At 46.4% G+C, this 14,710-nt stretch overlaps 1 protein-coding gene and 1 long non-coding RNA gene across 3 annotated transcripts in view; both read left to right on the forward strand.

Annotated features, from left to right (window-relative positions):
* Nucleotides 1-5,049: 5,049 nt before the first annotated feature.
* Nucleotides 5,050-5,454, forward strand: ATOH7 (atonal bHLH transcription factor 7). Its single transcript, XM_083150169.1, has one exon. It carries the CDS (start codon nucleotides 5,050-5,052, stop codon nucleotides 5,452-5,454), a length of 405 nt encoding a protein of 134 aa, XP_083006295.1.
* Nucleotides 5,455-11,496: 6,042 nt separating this feature from the next.
* LOC146009017 (uncharacterized) overlaps nucleotides 11,497-14,710 on the forward strand; it is a 33,196-nt gene continuing 29,982 nt past the window's right edge. For both annotated transcript variants that reach the window (XR_014444602.1, XR_014444601.1), the window contains exon 1: nucleotides 11,497-12,038. This is a non-coding gene — a long non-coding RNA (uncharacterized LOC146009017). The remainder of the gene's footprint in view (nucleotides 12,039-14,710) is intronic.

Here is a 14,710-nt window from a genome sequence, read left to right on the forward strand (position 1 = left end):
GCATTGTTTGGATATGAATTGGGCGTTCCTGTGGCAAGGAGGTGGCTATGCACCTGTTTTGGGCCAAAATGTACTTTCCATAAGATAAGTTCTATTTTAAAGTCACCTGTGAGTGCCTTTGTTTCTAAATACAATATATACATCTCTCTGAACAGCGCTCCGATCCACAATATTAAAGGTCAGCAGAGCATGGAGTCGGCCTCCATAGACAATGGAAAAGTGCCCCCTTCGAGACAGGATGAAGGCGGCAGATGACTCCATTGTCTCCAGCAGTTCCGCCCCTGTCCCTAAGTGATCCTGCGGTCCCATAGAATGTCCGAGGGATCGGAGGTGCTTGCACCATGTTTTCTGTGTATGGGATCACAGGTGTATACAAAAAATCCTCAGTGTGAGTAACTCACTAAACTACCTTGGCGCATGCAGTCAGCTAATATTCACTCAACTCCGTAAATATCGGCAACGTCACACCAAGTGCATCTTTGCCTGTTTTTTGGCTGCTCCCTCCGTCCCCATGGTTTCCTAACCTCAGTCCTCAAGGCACCACAGTAGACCAGGTGCTCAGATGGTACACTAGTCAAACTTACTGGGGTACTAAATATGACCCCAAGCGTGATTAGCCTTAAAAGCTGCATTGTTACGGTGCCTTGAGGAATGAGTTTTGGAACCACTGGTTTAAGTAGTAAAAAGAGACAAAAAAACTGGGCTCTTGATTTATTGATTACACCAGACATTCCCAACCTCGGGTCTCAGGGCACACTACAGTGTAGGTTTTAGCATAGATCAAAGCTTCAGCACAAATGTCTATATCAAAATAACTGAGGTACTAATACCCCTTTTACACTGAGCATGAGGTAGGTGCCACAGGGCGTCCCAACTGGTGGATTTCCCAGCTCCTGGGGATGATGTCATCTCCAAGCACTGGCCTTAAATATGGTCGGCGCTGCTGTGTAAAAGCAGTAAATCCCAGACTTCGATTGGAACCATGTTCCAAATACCAGGTTGGATCCAGGATTTTGGTGTAAAAGCAGTATAAGTTATACCACTTTTACACCAGCTCTGCAGACCCAGGTTATTGAAAAATGGGCAAAATCCCATGTCTGCAGGTGGTGTAAAAGGTTGGGTCATCAACCGGCAAGTGCTCACCGTTGCACACGAATTCAATGGAAAAGCCAGCGCTGGGAGATGATCTCATCTCCCAGCCCTGGTTCAGGCCGCGCCACCGGTGATGTCGCCTGCTTGGCATTATGCTGGGTCGGGACGCCGGTCTAAAAGGGTTCGCACCCAGCTTGGAGCCGAGTCTAAAAACTTGCCTTGCTGGTATAAAAGTGGTATAAGTCACCTGTGCTCAAGCATGGATGTTACTAAAGCCTGTACTGTTATACCCAGTTTTCACTATGGTAAAAACCCGGGTTATTGATGGGTCTACCCAGGTCACAGCTTGGTGTAAAAAGGTCCTTGAAAAATATCCCGGGTCGAATGACCTGGGAATCTGACCCTGGTAGCTATCAAGTTCAGATCTGGGTAACAGTGCAGTGTAAACACCTCAACCTGGGTTATCCGACCCAGGATATGCTTAAAAGCTTGGCTGTGTATACAGAGGCCTGCCTTAAAGGAGTGTCTGTGAGTGACAATTAGGGCAGACATGGTTTTAGTGTAAACAGGGCTGACCTGGGAAAAACCTGAGTCCAAGTTGCAGTGTATACCCTTTTACCTCTAAATGCTAGATCGCACTCTAGATTTTGTAGCCAAACCTGATGCAATTTGGCTAAGACCGCTTTCAGAGTGGCTGCATCACCAATCTTATTGCCGGGCAGGGACATCACTGGTTATCTGTGAAGTTGCGAAGCTAGAAGATGAGATTAAAAAAATCCTACCACCGGCTCATCTTATGCAGTTACCGGGTCCCGGGTCGCATCGACCCAGCTTACCCATTTATACTGCACTGCAACCTGGGTCCTTCCTGGGACCAACACTGCAATCTAGCTGGATTCCCGGTTCACTGGACCGGTGTTGAGCTGCTTCCACTGACAGAAAACCTGCGTTCTCATGCTATAACCCAGGATTTTCTTGCCAGCGGGAAAGGTGCATAATTGAGGTATGACATGGGTCCAACCTGGGTTTGAACCATGCCGAGAAACCAGTCAAATGTTGTTTTTTTTGTTGTTGGTGGTACTTGTGTGCCTTGAGGACTGCCAAAGAAATATGACAGTGTGCAATGGAAAACTTCAGAATATTTTTCTGATCCCCTGTTCAGACATAAGATACGGGAATTTGGTGGGTCTAGCTGCTGCAAATCCCTAGGACTCATCTCCATGACCTTGGTCTGGAGCAGGGATGTGGAGCAGGTTGTTTCTTTTCACATACTACTTCTCCACCAAAAACTCAGGTCTGACCTGGCTTTCCGGACACATATCCAACCCAGGTCAGAATGGGTGTGGATCATATGTTCTACAGTCAACAGGTCCACCATGAATGGTCGACAGTAACAAGGTCAACATGGCATAAAGTTACACATAGACAAAACTTGAGTTTCCACAGTTTTCTGGTGTCAATGTCATCATCTGTTGACACGAACTCCCAATTATTATATTGTGTACCCTTGCATGGCTTGCATTCCTTGCCAAGCTTCTTTGCCATTCCCAGTTGTAGTCCATGTGGATTGTAAAGCATGAAAACATCCAAAGAAAGAAAAACTCATGTTGAATTTTTCATGTGTTGACCATTCCCATGTCGACATATTGCTTGTCTCGACCTTTTGTCCATGTTATCCTTGTGCTTGTCAACCATTCATGGTCAAACTATTGACTGTTGAGTTAGACACAGTCAATCTATCATCTGGATCCCGGTCAGAACTCATAGGTGCAGCCCAAGGCTTAGAGATGAGCCCTGGCTCTCTGTATGCTGTAAACCGGTGTTAGGTCGCATCGACCCAGCTTACCTGTTTACTCTGCACCGCTTCCTGAGGTTGGATTCCAGGGTCACTGGTCCCAGGTTAACCCTTGTCCACTGAGCCACTCCTGGGTTATCAGAGCTATAACCTGGCTTTTAGCAGCAGTAGAAAACAGATATTACCTGAGCCACAACGGTGTAGACCTTGCAATAACCTAGGTTATTGCTGTGGTGTAGAAGAGGTAAAACATGCAGATATTCCAGCTTGATGAATGTTCACATGCAAAGACCCAGGGGTTTTCGTGCTACTGTGAAATGGTTATGAGTGAACAGAAATGGTCTAACAATGAAGGAAAATGATGACAATATAGCCGACACTTTTCCACAGTACTTTGCATATGGTTATCTTTGAGCTTCATGGAAAATGAAGTCTAGATTACTGCAACAATTAGGAAATGAGCAAATAAAACAGAAGCGATATGTTCTGTGAGAGATTATAAAGGAGTTCTCATACTAGGTAGCTGTGCCTTGAGCTGTTCTCAAGTGTGCCCCAGATCTAGAGATGCCCAAATCAGTTTACAGCCACCACCAGTCCAACTGTTATTTACTGGTCTCTTTTCATGTAAAGGGCCAATGTATTTTATTTTTGTTACCTGTGGGGACCAGTGTGATTGTTTTTTATATGGGGGGCCAATAGGTTTTTTTTTTTCTTTCCTGTGGGGGCCAATGTGTTTTGCCCTGTGGGGATCTCATGATGCGCCTCTGCAATTTTAAAATCTTATTTATTGTGCCACGAGGTAAAAAGATTGAAAATCACTGCTCTAAGCAATTGTATATTAGGACAAGTACAACAACATCCTTCAATATGTCACAATTCAAGAAATAGGCCCCACACGCAGGACCTGACTATTCGTAGTATTAACAGGCACAAATAAGAATGACAAGGATGTCATGATATTAGTAATTGACTGTATTTAAACATAGAACAATAAATGATCTGGACTGCTACATGTAGCCTACTCTAGGACCCTAGCATGGGAATAATGACCTCAATTCAACATCTGTCATGTTGGAGTCAATTATGTCTCAAGTGCATCCTATTGTTGTGGGATTATTAAGCCTCATTTCACATGTTACCGCTTCTCTGAGGGCTAATGATCTGTTTACTAAACTCCAGCGTTTGGGAGTCAGACCAGCAACAATTGTCCCGATGCCTCAATGAGACCTGGAATGATTAAGGGCATAGTAATAATAACATACACATACTGTACTGTATAATGTGTGTGTATCTATCTAATATATCTGTCTAATGTATCTATCTATCTAGATACAGAGTACATGGATATACAGATATGTTCATATATATATATATATATATATATATATATATAATGTCACATTTTTTTTAGAAGTAGTTATAGATCTACCACACACACACACACACACACACACACACACACACACACACACACACACACACACACACACACACACACAGTTATTAGTGTTTTATACAATCTACCTATCCCCAGCCAGGACAGGAGCTTGCAGTGGCTGGTAGCACACAGTTATTAGTGTTTTATACAATCTACCTATCCCCAGCCAGGACAGGAGCTTGCAGTGGCTGGTAGCACACAGTTATTAGTGTTTTATACAATCTACCTATCCCCAGCCAGGACAGGAGCTTGCAGTGGCTGGTAGCACACAGTAGCAGCGGGTGCAGCCCGGGACAATTGCTGCTGCTGATTATTAATGAGATCCCAGTGACTGCTGTAAGTAGCATCAGTACAGATGGCTGGGTCCTGCATGGACAGCAGCCCGGAGACCTTGCAGCAGATACGTGCTGTATACTTACAGATTTGATAGATTTCCCAGAATCCTAGCATATAGTTCCCAGGGTGGTAATGAGCTGGTATGGGGGCTTAGGGACGCCTGCCCACCTGCCACCATCTGCTTAGCCCCCTACATATAGTATATAAATGCTGACCCTTCCCAGGCACAATGCTAGCTCCTGGAGGTGATCCTGCTATGTATGCATGCCAGCGAGGTACTGTAGTAGTCAGTCAGTGGTGTCTGAGGCACATGGACTTGTTCTGAAGCAGCTCTGGTTCCCCTGACATCTCTGCCTCCGGATCTGCTGCTGCTGCTGCTGCTGCAGGTATGAAGTCTGACACCTCATCTCAGGGAGATGTCTCCCCTGGCTGCCAGGCACAGTGCACAGGATGCCCCCTCAGGTGCATGTCAGCTAGGGTGCCAGGTACCAAGAGGAGGATCGCTGCCAACGCCCGGGAGCGCAGGAGGATGCAGGGACTGAATACAGCGTTTGATAGCCTGCGGAAAGTGGTGCCCCAGTGGGGAGAGGACAAGAAGCTCTCCAAGTATGAGACCCTGCAGATGGCCCTGAGCTACATCATGGCTCTGAGCAGGATCCTCTCACAGGAAGAAGGACACTGGTCACCCATTCATCACTATGAGCCCTACCAACAGGACCAATGTCAGGGCTACCTGGCCCTGGGCTCCCCACACTCCTGCGATCACTTCATTGCACCAACGTTCTCCCACTAGTGACCTTCCCACTGGTGAGCAGTGACAGAGCACATGGACTGGTCCAATATGCACCAACGTTCTCCCACTAGTGACCTTCCCACTAGTGATCAGTTACAGAGCATATGGACTGGTCCAGTATGTACCATCGTTCTCCCACTAGTGACCTTCCCCTAGTGAGCAGTGACAGAGCACATGGACTAAAGTAGAATACACCAACGTTCTCCCACTAGTGACATTCCCACTAGTGAGCAGCGATAGAGCACATGGACTGGAGCCATATACACCAACGTTCTCCCACTAGTGACCTTCCCACTAGTGAGCAGTGACAGAGCACATGGACTGGAGCCATATACACTAACGGTCTCCCACTAGTGACCTTCCCACTAGTGAGCAGTGACAGAGCACATGGACTGGAGCAGTATGCACCAACATTCTCACACTAGTGACCTTTCCACTAGTGACCTTTCCACTAGTCAGCAGTGACAGAGCACATGGACTGGAGCAGTATGCACCAATGCTCTCCCACTAGTGACCTTTCCACTAGTGAGCAGTGACAGAGACAGGCACTAATTATGCCGCATAGTTTGCAGACTGCGCTTCTTTTGTCAACTTGCTATTACATTTTTAGTGCATATAATTGGATTTCAGTAGAATTTTCCAAGCTATTTAACGTAAGTTACTATGTAACATATAAATAATATATGATGAGCTAGGAGGGGCCACCCTGCAGATATAGAGACAGGTTAGATGCAGATTTATACAGAATAAATGTAGATAGGATTGCCTGTATACTTTGTATTATATACTGTCTGTATCAGCCATCCCTACTGTAGTTACAGCTAGAATTGCTCACTTCTGTGTAATACAGTTATTGAACAGAACAATCAGATTCAGCATTTTCTGTCTGTATACATTTGTTTTCTATTCTTCTTTGTTAAAAAGAAACCACTTCAAACGCAAATGGAATTATAATAACACAATGTTTCGCAAATTGTTTCTGTTCCCATTATAAAAATAAGAAACTATTATTTGTAAACATTATGATGTGTGTGTGTGTGTGACTGAATTGCACTACTGTATGTCTCCCTAATGGAGTCACTGGGTCTCTTACACTGGTGGGGTCACCTGGTCTCTCACACCTAGGCACCCTAATCTTTGTCTGCACTAATTGGATAATAGTGTCAAATGTTTTGTCATATTTGTTATGACTGATCTGTGTATTTACCTTAATGGAATAAATGCATATCTTTGAGTATATGTCTTTTTGTGGTATTTTAATGTTTGAGTTTGCTTATTGTAATATAAAATCAGAGAGACTGGGGGCCAAATGTAATAGGGTGAGAGTTTCAGAAAGTGAGAGATTTTGGGAGAGTTTTCCCATGTTTTTTAAAGCAGCAATCAATTACATGGCAAAAATCAACCTGGTTTTGCCATGTAAATGATTGCTGCTTTAAAAAAATGGGAAAACTCTCCCAAAATCTCTCACTTTCTGAAACTCTCACCCTATTACATTTGGCCCCATATTTGTTTTACTAGTTTGTTTAACATCATTTCTGCACACTAAACTGGGAGTCATTATCCTATAACACGGTGTATTTGATAGATTGTATACACAGTGACACATTTTATCTGTTAATTATTGACATGATACTGGAGTTAAGAAATGGCTAGAAAGTATCAGCACACTATTAGGTGGCAGGCTGGACTGGCCTATATAGGTTATAATACTGGTACTTATGTAGTATCTGGGCGCCCGATTTTGTGATTGTATGCCTTACCTTAAGGCATACAATCAGATGCCATTCGACGCGATTTTCGGCAAAATTGATCGGACCAGTCGGTTTATTACAGTATTAGGTACTTATGTAGTATCTGGGCGCCCGATTTTAAAATCAGGTCGGAAAAATCGCATTGAATCGCATCCGATATCGCATGTGATATCGCATGCGATGCGATTTTGCATAGGAGTCAATGTTAACAAGGTCCTGTTCATTTCCCCACTATCCAAGTGGGCATAGAGTTGATTTTATAAAGCGTGGCTAGCCCGAAGCGCGGCCAGCGCAGCGAGCCCCGCAAGGGGACGCGTAAAACATTTTAAGTAATCCGCGGCCGCTCGCCACGCTTCGGGCTCGGTGGCTCGCTGCGCTCGCCACGCTATATAAAATCAACTCTATGCCCACTTGTATAGTGGGGAAATGAACAGGACTATGTTAACATTGAATCCTATGGAAAATCGCATCCGATATCACATGCGATATCGGATGCGATTCGATGCGATTTTTCCGACCCGATTTTAAAATCGGGCGCCCAGATACTACATAAGTACCTAATCCTGTAATAAACCGACTGGTCCGATCTGTAACAAGGGTAACAGCTATAATATAACAGTATTTCCCAAATTCTGTCCTCAATGTCAGGGTCAGGATAGCCATGCTTAAGCACAGGTAACCACAATAAGTTTGATTATACCATCTGAACACAAGTATGGATATCTTTAAAACCTGGATTTTAAGGTGCCTTGAGGAAAGTACTGGAATCCCCAAGTTATGGTGCTGTATTATTTTGTGATAATCATCATTATATTAGGGACATTGGGACAGATGTATTAAAGGCCCCCATACATTAGTCCGACTTGTCCTAAGGACAAGTCGGACCTGATTCCCCCCTGCAGCTCCCCGGGAGGGGGACACACGATTTGGCACTTGATGTGCCAAGTTTTGCAAATGATACATCGCATGCGATGTATCATTTGCAACTCCAGGGGAGCTGCAATGTGAAGGGAGCAGGGGGCAGGGGGACATTGAGGCGGCTGGGGGGACGGACGCTGCGGGGGACACAGCTGCGGCAATTACTTACAGCTGAGCCGGGCAGGGGGAGCCGGGAGCTGTCTGTACCGAAGAAAAAAAAAAGCCCATACAATGAATGGGCAGCCTGTGATTGGCTGCTGAGCGCTCTCTCAGCCAATTGCTGACTGGCTGAGAGAGCGCTCAGCCAATCACAGGCTGCCCATTCATTGTATGGGCTTTTTTTTTTTCCTTCCGTACTGACAGCTCCCGCCGGCTCTATGCCGCCTGTGTCCCCCTCAGCGTCCCCAGCCCCCCCTGCTCCCTCTACCGCCGCGCCGCCCCACTAGGTCCCAAGTCGGGTGGTCGGACGTGCAGCAGGTCCGACCACCCGACGCAGATCCGATGCGCACGGGACCGCGCATCGGATCTGAGGGGACATCAAAACTAGCCGATTTTGGTCCGATTTCGGCCAGATCCGACTGATCTGGCTGAAATCTGACCAAAATCGGCTAGTGTATGGGGACCTTAAGCCTTAACAAGAGATAAATACAAGGGCGATAAGGAAAGATAAACGTCCAGCCAATCAGCTCCTTACTGACTTTTTTCAAACACTGTCTGTAACATGGCAGTTAGCAGGTGATTGGCTGGACGTTTATCTCTCTTTATCATCCTTGCATTTATCTCTTGTTAAGGCTTAATACATCTGCCCCAATGTTCTGATTGCCTCGCTCAGACATGACTTCATTCCCAGAGCGTACCTTAGCTCACTGCACATGCGTACCATTCACAAGGCGCATGTGCAGGTTTGGGCAACCGTGCACGCTCACAACCTTATGCGTAGAAATGTGCTAGTGAACGAACTCGTGCGGAGTAGGCGTAAGGATCTTCATGATAAGTAAAGAGTGTAAGAATGTGTGAAAGATGGAATTAGTAAATCCATTGTGGAAATCAACAAAAAAATTAAATATAAAAATAAAAAAAGACTCTTCACATGATGGGGCCTATTCATTTCAATTGTGTTTCCAAAGGTGTGCCATTATCTCTATTGAAATTATGGATGCACTGTAACAATGACAAATCCATGCTGTAGATCAGGGGTGTCAAACTCAAATTCATCGGGGCCGCATCAGCAGTTTGGTCACCCTCAAAGGGCCGGTTATATCTGTAGGTCCCCCTGTATAATTATAATGCCATGACACTACAGGCTGCTCCCCCTGTATAATATAAAATGAATGCCATGACACCACAGGCTGCTCCCCCTGTATAATAATAATGCCATGACACCACAGACTGCTCCCCCTGTATAATATAATAAAAGTAATGCCATGACACATAAATGATTATACAGGAGGAGCAGCCTGTGGTGTCATGGCATTATTATTATTATACACGGGGACACCTCAGGAAACAGCAGATATATATATTTTTTTTATTGTGAGTGTGATCCTCATCCTCACTTACTGTTTCTCCGTCTGTCCTGCAGCTGCTGCGGCTTCCAGCTTTTCTTCACTGCTTGCTGCGGCCACACTGTCCCCGACTCCAGGTCCAGCTTCCCTGCCTGCTCCTACTTCTCTACAGACGCATGGGCGGGCGGCGTCATCGTCATGACGTCCCCACCCAGTGTCTGTCACTGCCGGGCATCAGAGGGAACAGGCGGCCGGGCCCTCCTCCACGTAGCCGTGGAGGCCGGCGGCCATGTTTCTGTAGCCGCATACATATGTGCCTCCAGGAACATGGCCGCCGACAGTGGAGGAACAGGTAAGGCGGCCGCGGTGGGGTGGGTGAGAGGAGGTGGCCTAGGCAGGAGCTGGGACACACTGCCCTGCGTGCTATCTCCTCGCGCGGGCCACATGACGAGGTCTGGCGGGCCGGATTTGGCCCGCGGGCCTTGTGTTTGACAACCGTGCTGTAGATGCTGTTTGTGTATGGCGGAAGTTACATTGTTGCAAGTCACTTGATATACAGGAAGTGCCTGTGCAGACATTGCCCAGTATGACTGCAGCTAGTATGGATACTTTTCAGCAGCTCTCCAGGTCTTGAGGTGATTTTCACATGGACATGGAGCCTAATTCAGACCTGATTGCACGCCTGCAAATTCACAGGTCCTGTGATTATTGCTAGATGGCCCATTGTACGTAAGCATGAGGCCATCCTGCGATAAAATCCTACTACTTGTTTTTTATCACTGGCCGTATGCAAGTGGATTGACAGGAAGCCGGTGTTTTTGTGTGGTAACTGGACATTTTCTGGGAGTGTCAGTGAAAACGCCGGTGTGCCCAGGTGTTTGGGGGGAGCCATGTGCCGACAGCTCCGGCCTCGATACAACAGTTTCTATTGCAGCTGCCAAGTAACTCCTGGGCTACGCACAGACTGGAAAAATCATTTGGCGGTGAGCAGCTTGCAAATGGATGTGCATATATCTGTCAGGGCGGCGTAAACCTGATCGCAGGGCTCCAAAAATTAGCAACTATGTCTGAATTGGGCCCGTGGTGTCAGGGTATAGCTGTGATGGTACAAGGTCTCTCCTCATTTTGGAGAAGGCCTTTCTCCCTTAGGGGCCCATTTATCAAGGATGGCATTTACATTATTATTTTACACAGAGAAGCCTGCACAGATCTGATTGATCCATGCAGGCTACAACCAAAGACGCCTGGAAATTGAGGTCTATATGGAGATCTATTTTCCATTCTTATTTTCTACTGAAGTCGTAGCCAAATTCACCAGTATGAATGTAAATATTCCGATCAGATAAACCTCGCCATAGGGTTCTATCGATGGTGTAATCATTTGTAAAGCCGAATTTGGCTGAAGTTGCCGTTCGTAAAAATATATCAGCCGAATTCAGCAGTTCACCAGACACCGGGTCCCGGCTGCATATCACATTGGATGGGTACGAATTAGTGCATACGTACCCGTAAATTTCCCCCTATAGTATGTGTGTTTACATCCTACAGATTTATGGGAGAATTACATTAGCTGCAGTCATTGACCCAGGGCTAATTGATCCACCAGCAGGGGCGTAGCTAGGGCGGAGCACCAGCTGCCGCCGGCTCCCCCACCCTGCTCACCTGTGCCGCGGCGCTCCCCGTTGCGCCCGGCGTCGTAGTCCGTTGCTATTTTTCAATGACAGTCTTTCGCTGGACCGCTAGCCAATAGGCGCTTGTGGTCCAGCAGCCAATCAGAAGCAGCATTGGCTGCTGGACCGCGAGCGCCTATTGTCCAGTGGGAGATTTGAGCTCTGGGCCACCATAACTGCAGAACAGAAGATGTTATCATAGCTGCATGGCAGAGCGGGGCTGCAGGCTGCAGGGTGGGAGGGGGAGGATACGGCTGGTTCTGCTGTTGATGTCCCACTGCCTGGACACTCGCCAGAGCCCGGGTATTAGGCAAAGCTACTCCTGCGGAGGGAAGTCCAAAACCGATACAAAAGGGGACATCGGTTTTAGCCGGTACAAACCCCTTGGACTGGCTGAGTCACCTGTTTACCTTCTCTAGGTTCGTGTGATACACTGTCACAAGTTATTATAGCACAGCAACACAACACACAGCATCGCTTATCTCCTCCCCTTACCAGCATCTGGTTAACTGCTTCCCTGCTGGCAGGCAGTACAGAACATTGGCAGTATGCTGCATTCATAATCACATAGCATAGCTGCATTCAGCTGGGCACAGCGCGGAGCGGGAGAGCTGGGCGGGCTGCATTCCCCCTTGCCAACGAGCAATTTTAGTCCCCCTTGGCAATGAGCATGAATCCCCTTGGCATCGAGCATGAAGCCCCTGGCATCGAGCATGAAGTGCCTAGCAATGAGCATGTAGGTAAGTGTGCCAAATGTGTAATGGGCATTATGGTTTGTTATATAGTATGTAATGGGCATCATGTGTGGCCTTATGTGTAATCGGTATTACAAAGTTCGCTAAAATGCGCAATGGGCATTACGGTGTGTGGTATAATGTTAGGCTGTGCCCCCCTTTTGCTGCACAAGAGCCCTGCCTACTACAGATGGGGGGGGGGGGGGGGGGGGCGATACATGGCCTTGCTCCGGGCACTGTGGCACCTAGCTACACCACTGTCCACCAGGCTATCCAATTAATTCCAATTAATAACCAATTAATTGTGAAAGTAGCCCACCGACAGCCCTTATCTGGCTCCCAAACTAATCCCCCGCTAAGATGTTAGTTCTGTCAGAGCACTAAGGGCCTGATTCAGACCTGTGTGTAATCGCAGCCTAGTGAACAGGTAAACACTGCCCGCGCCCGGCCGAATCCCCTCACTAGCATGTGAGAAGACCTGTACGTGAACACATCCTCTCGCATGCAGCTGAACGGATCGCTGACCATTGAATTATTTTCCCCCATCACCACGCCGGCGTTGTCAGGGGAACACCCAGAGTTTTCATGGGGACGCTCATAAAACTGTTGGCATTCCCCTGCCCTCCCCTCTCAGTGTACACGCCTCGGCCAGTGTGATACTCACAGAAGGCGTTCTCACAGAAGGTTTGCACATGCGCATATTTGCATCATCGAAATCGGGGCCGAATTCAGGCCCTAACAAATGGGTCCGAATCGACCCCTTAGTGTTAACGCATAGGTCCATGCACTTCTCTCATATTCTATGGGTTGGGTATGGGTCGACACTATAAAGGTCAACATATATTGGGATGACCACTGAAGGTCGACTGGCCTTAGGTCGACACTTGAAAATGCATTAGGTCGACAGTCAAAACGTCGACATGGGTTCTTCAGGTTTTTTTGTCCCAATTGTTGACACAGTTGATATTGACACAGAAAAAATGCGCTACGCTCGGCCCACTGTTCTATTCTCCCTCCACACCCTGGGGATAGTAGGGCATGAAATACCACCTGTCAGCGCATGGCGGCTAAAAAAAAGTGAAAAACCCATGTTGACCTTTTGACTGTTGACCCTCCCAATGTTGACCTAATGTGTGCGTCGACCATTTGACATGTCGACCTTAGGCATGTCGAACTTTTTCAGGTGTCGACATAAGACCTGTCTACCTTCAGTAGTCAACCCAATGTATGTGGACCTTAATAGTGTCAACCTATCTACCCTATACTCTATGTGTGGAATGTAATAGGGTGTGAGAATCAGAAACTGAGAGACTTTGGGGATAGTTTTCCCAATTTATTAAAGCAGCAATCAATTACATGGCAAAATCAACCTGGCTTCGCTGCTTTAAAAAAATGGGGAACTCTCCCAAAACCTCTCACATTTTTATTCTCATACCCTATTACATTTGGCCCTATGTGTTAATGCCCAAAATCCGATAATTTAAAAGGCACAAAAAACTGTTCCTTTATAACCTGTTTCTCTCATCTGTTAAAGTTCCGGACCTAGGGTCTTATTCTGATTCATTCGCTCGGACACACATTCGCCGCATCCGACCAAACGGCACCCACTGCGCACATGGCCAGCGAAGGCACCCCTCTAAGCCACACGACCCCGTTCAATCACATCCAAAGACAAAGGAGGGTAGCGCTACACTACACGTACGCTAAAGTGTTCACACGTAACTCAGCCTCTTCACTCGGACATCCAGTGGGCGGCCAAACTAATACTGTCTGCGGGTGTTTCACACGGCCCAGCACGAACCTGCTCGCAAGTCATTAATAACCTGTTAACCAATTACCCTCATTTCATGCTGTTTATTGGTTTCAATGAATTAATAGCCTCCCCAAATTGAACTGGTAATTAACCATTATTACCTGTCTCTTTCTAGTGTTGTTAATGTTTCACTTCCCAAACTAAATGACAATGTACAGTATGTGTCCCACAAATGTCTTGAAGATTAATGTGTGACTTATAATTTGTTATATTTTTGTTAAATTGTTGTGGCTAAACCCTGATGCTGATCCTGGAATGATTGTATGTTTGTATGAGAGTTGACACATGTCACTTGTAATTGTGTGTACTATTGGGGAAACATTTGTGTGTTAAGGTTTGTTACTGTAAAATGGCACATAAAAACACCAAATAATACTAGTGTAATTGTGGGTAAAACAATGAAATATATAAGAGATATGAATGCAGAGAAGTGTAAATGATTAAACTGCATAACTGTGTAGTTAGTTATTTGGTTAATGAGAGAAACTTGTATGCTGCATGGGTGTGTATTGCGTGCAGGTGCAAGTAGTTTACCAATTGTGCATGCTGATCGCCCGTGTGAATGCGGTGCAGAGAAGTGGCTGGGCTCGCAGCATAGTGCTGGGATTCGGGTGGTGGGGGTGGGGGAAGTGTGCTTGGTGGGGCAGCGATTGCCTGCTCGCTAGGCTGAATCGGACCCAGGGTAAATGTGATTAACATGTAGAACCACCGAAATCTGCAAGATGTAAGGAGATTGTACATAAACTGTATAATAAAGAAACCCCATATTCTGCTCTGTCACTAGGAAACCATAATACGTCTTGTCTGTATACTAAAATCACCCAAATATAAAGATTCCCATCCAGTTGGTAAAATCCCTGTAAGA

The sequence above is a fragment of the Crinia signifera genome, chromosome 6 (assembly GCF_055691185.1).
Source record: "Crinia signifera chromosome 6, ASM5569118v1, whole genome shotgun sequence".
NCBI classification, from domain to species: domain Eukaryota; kingdom Metazoa; phylum Chordata; class Amphibia; order Anura; family Myobatrachidae; genus Crinia; species Crinia signifera.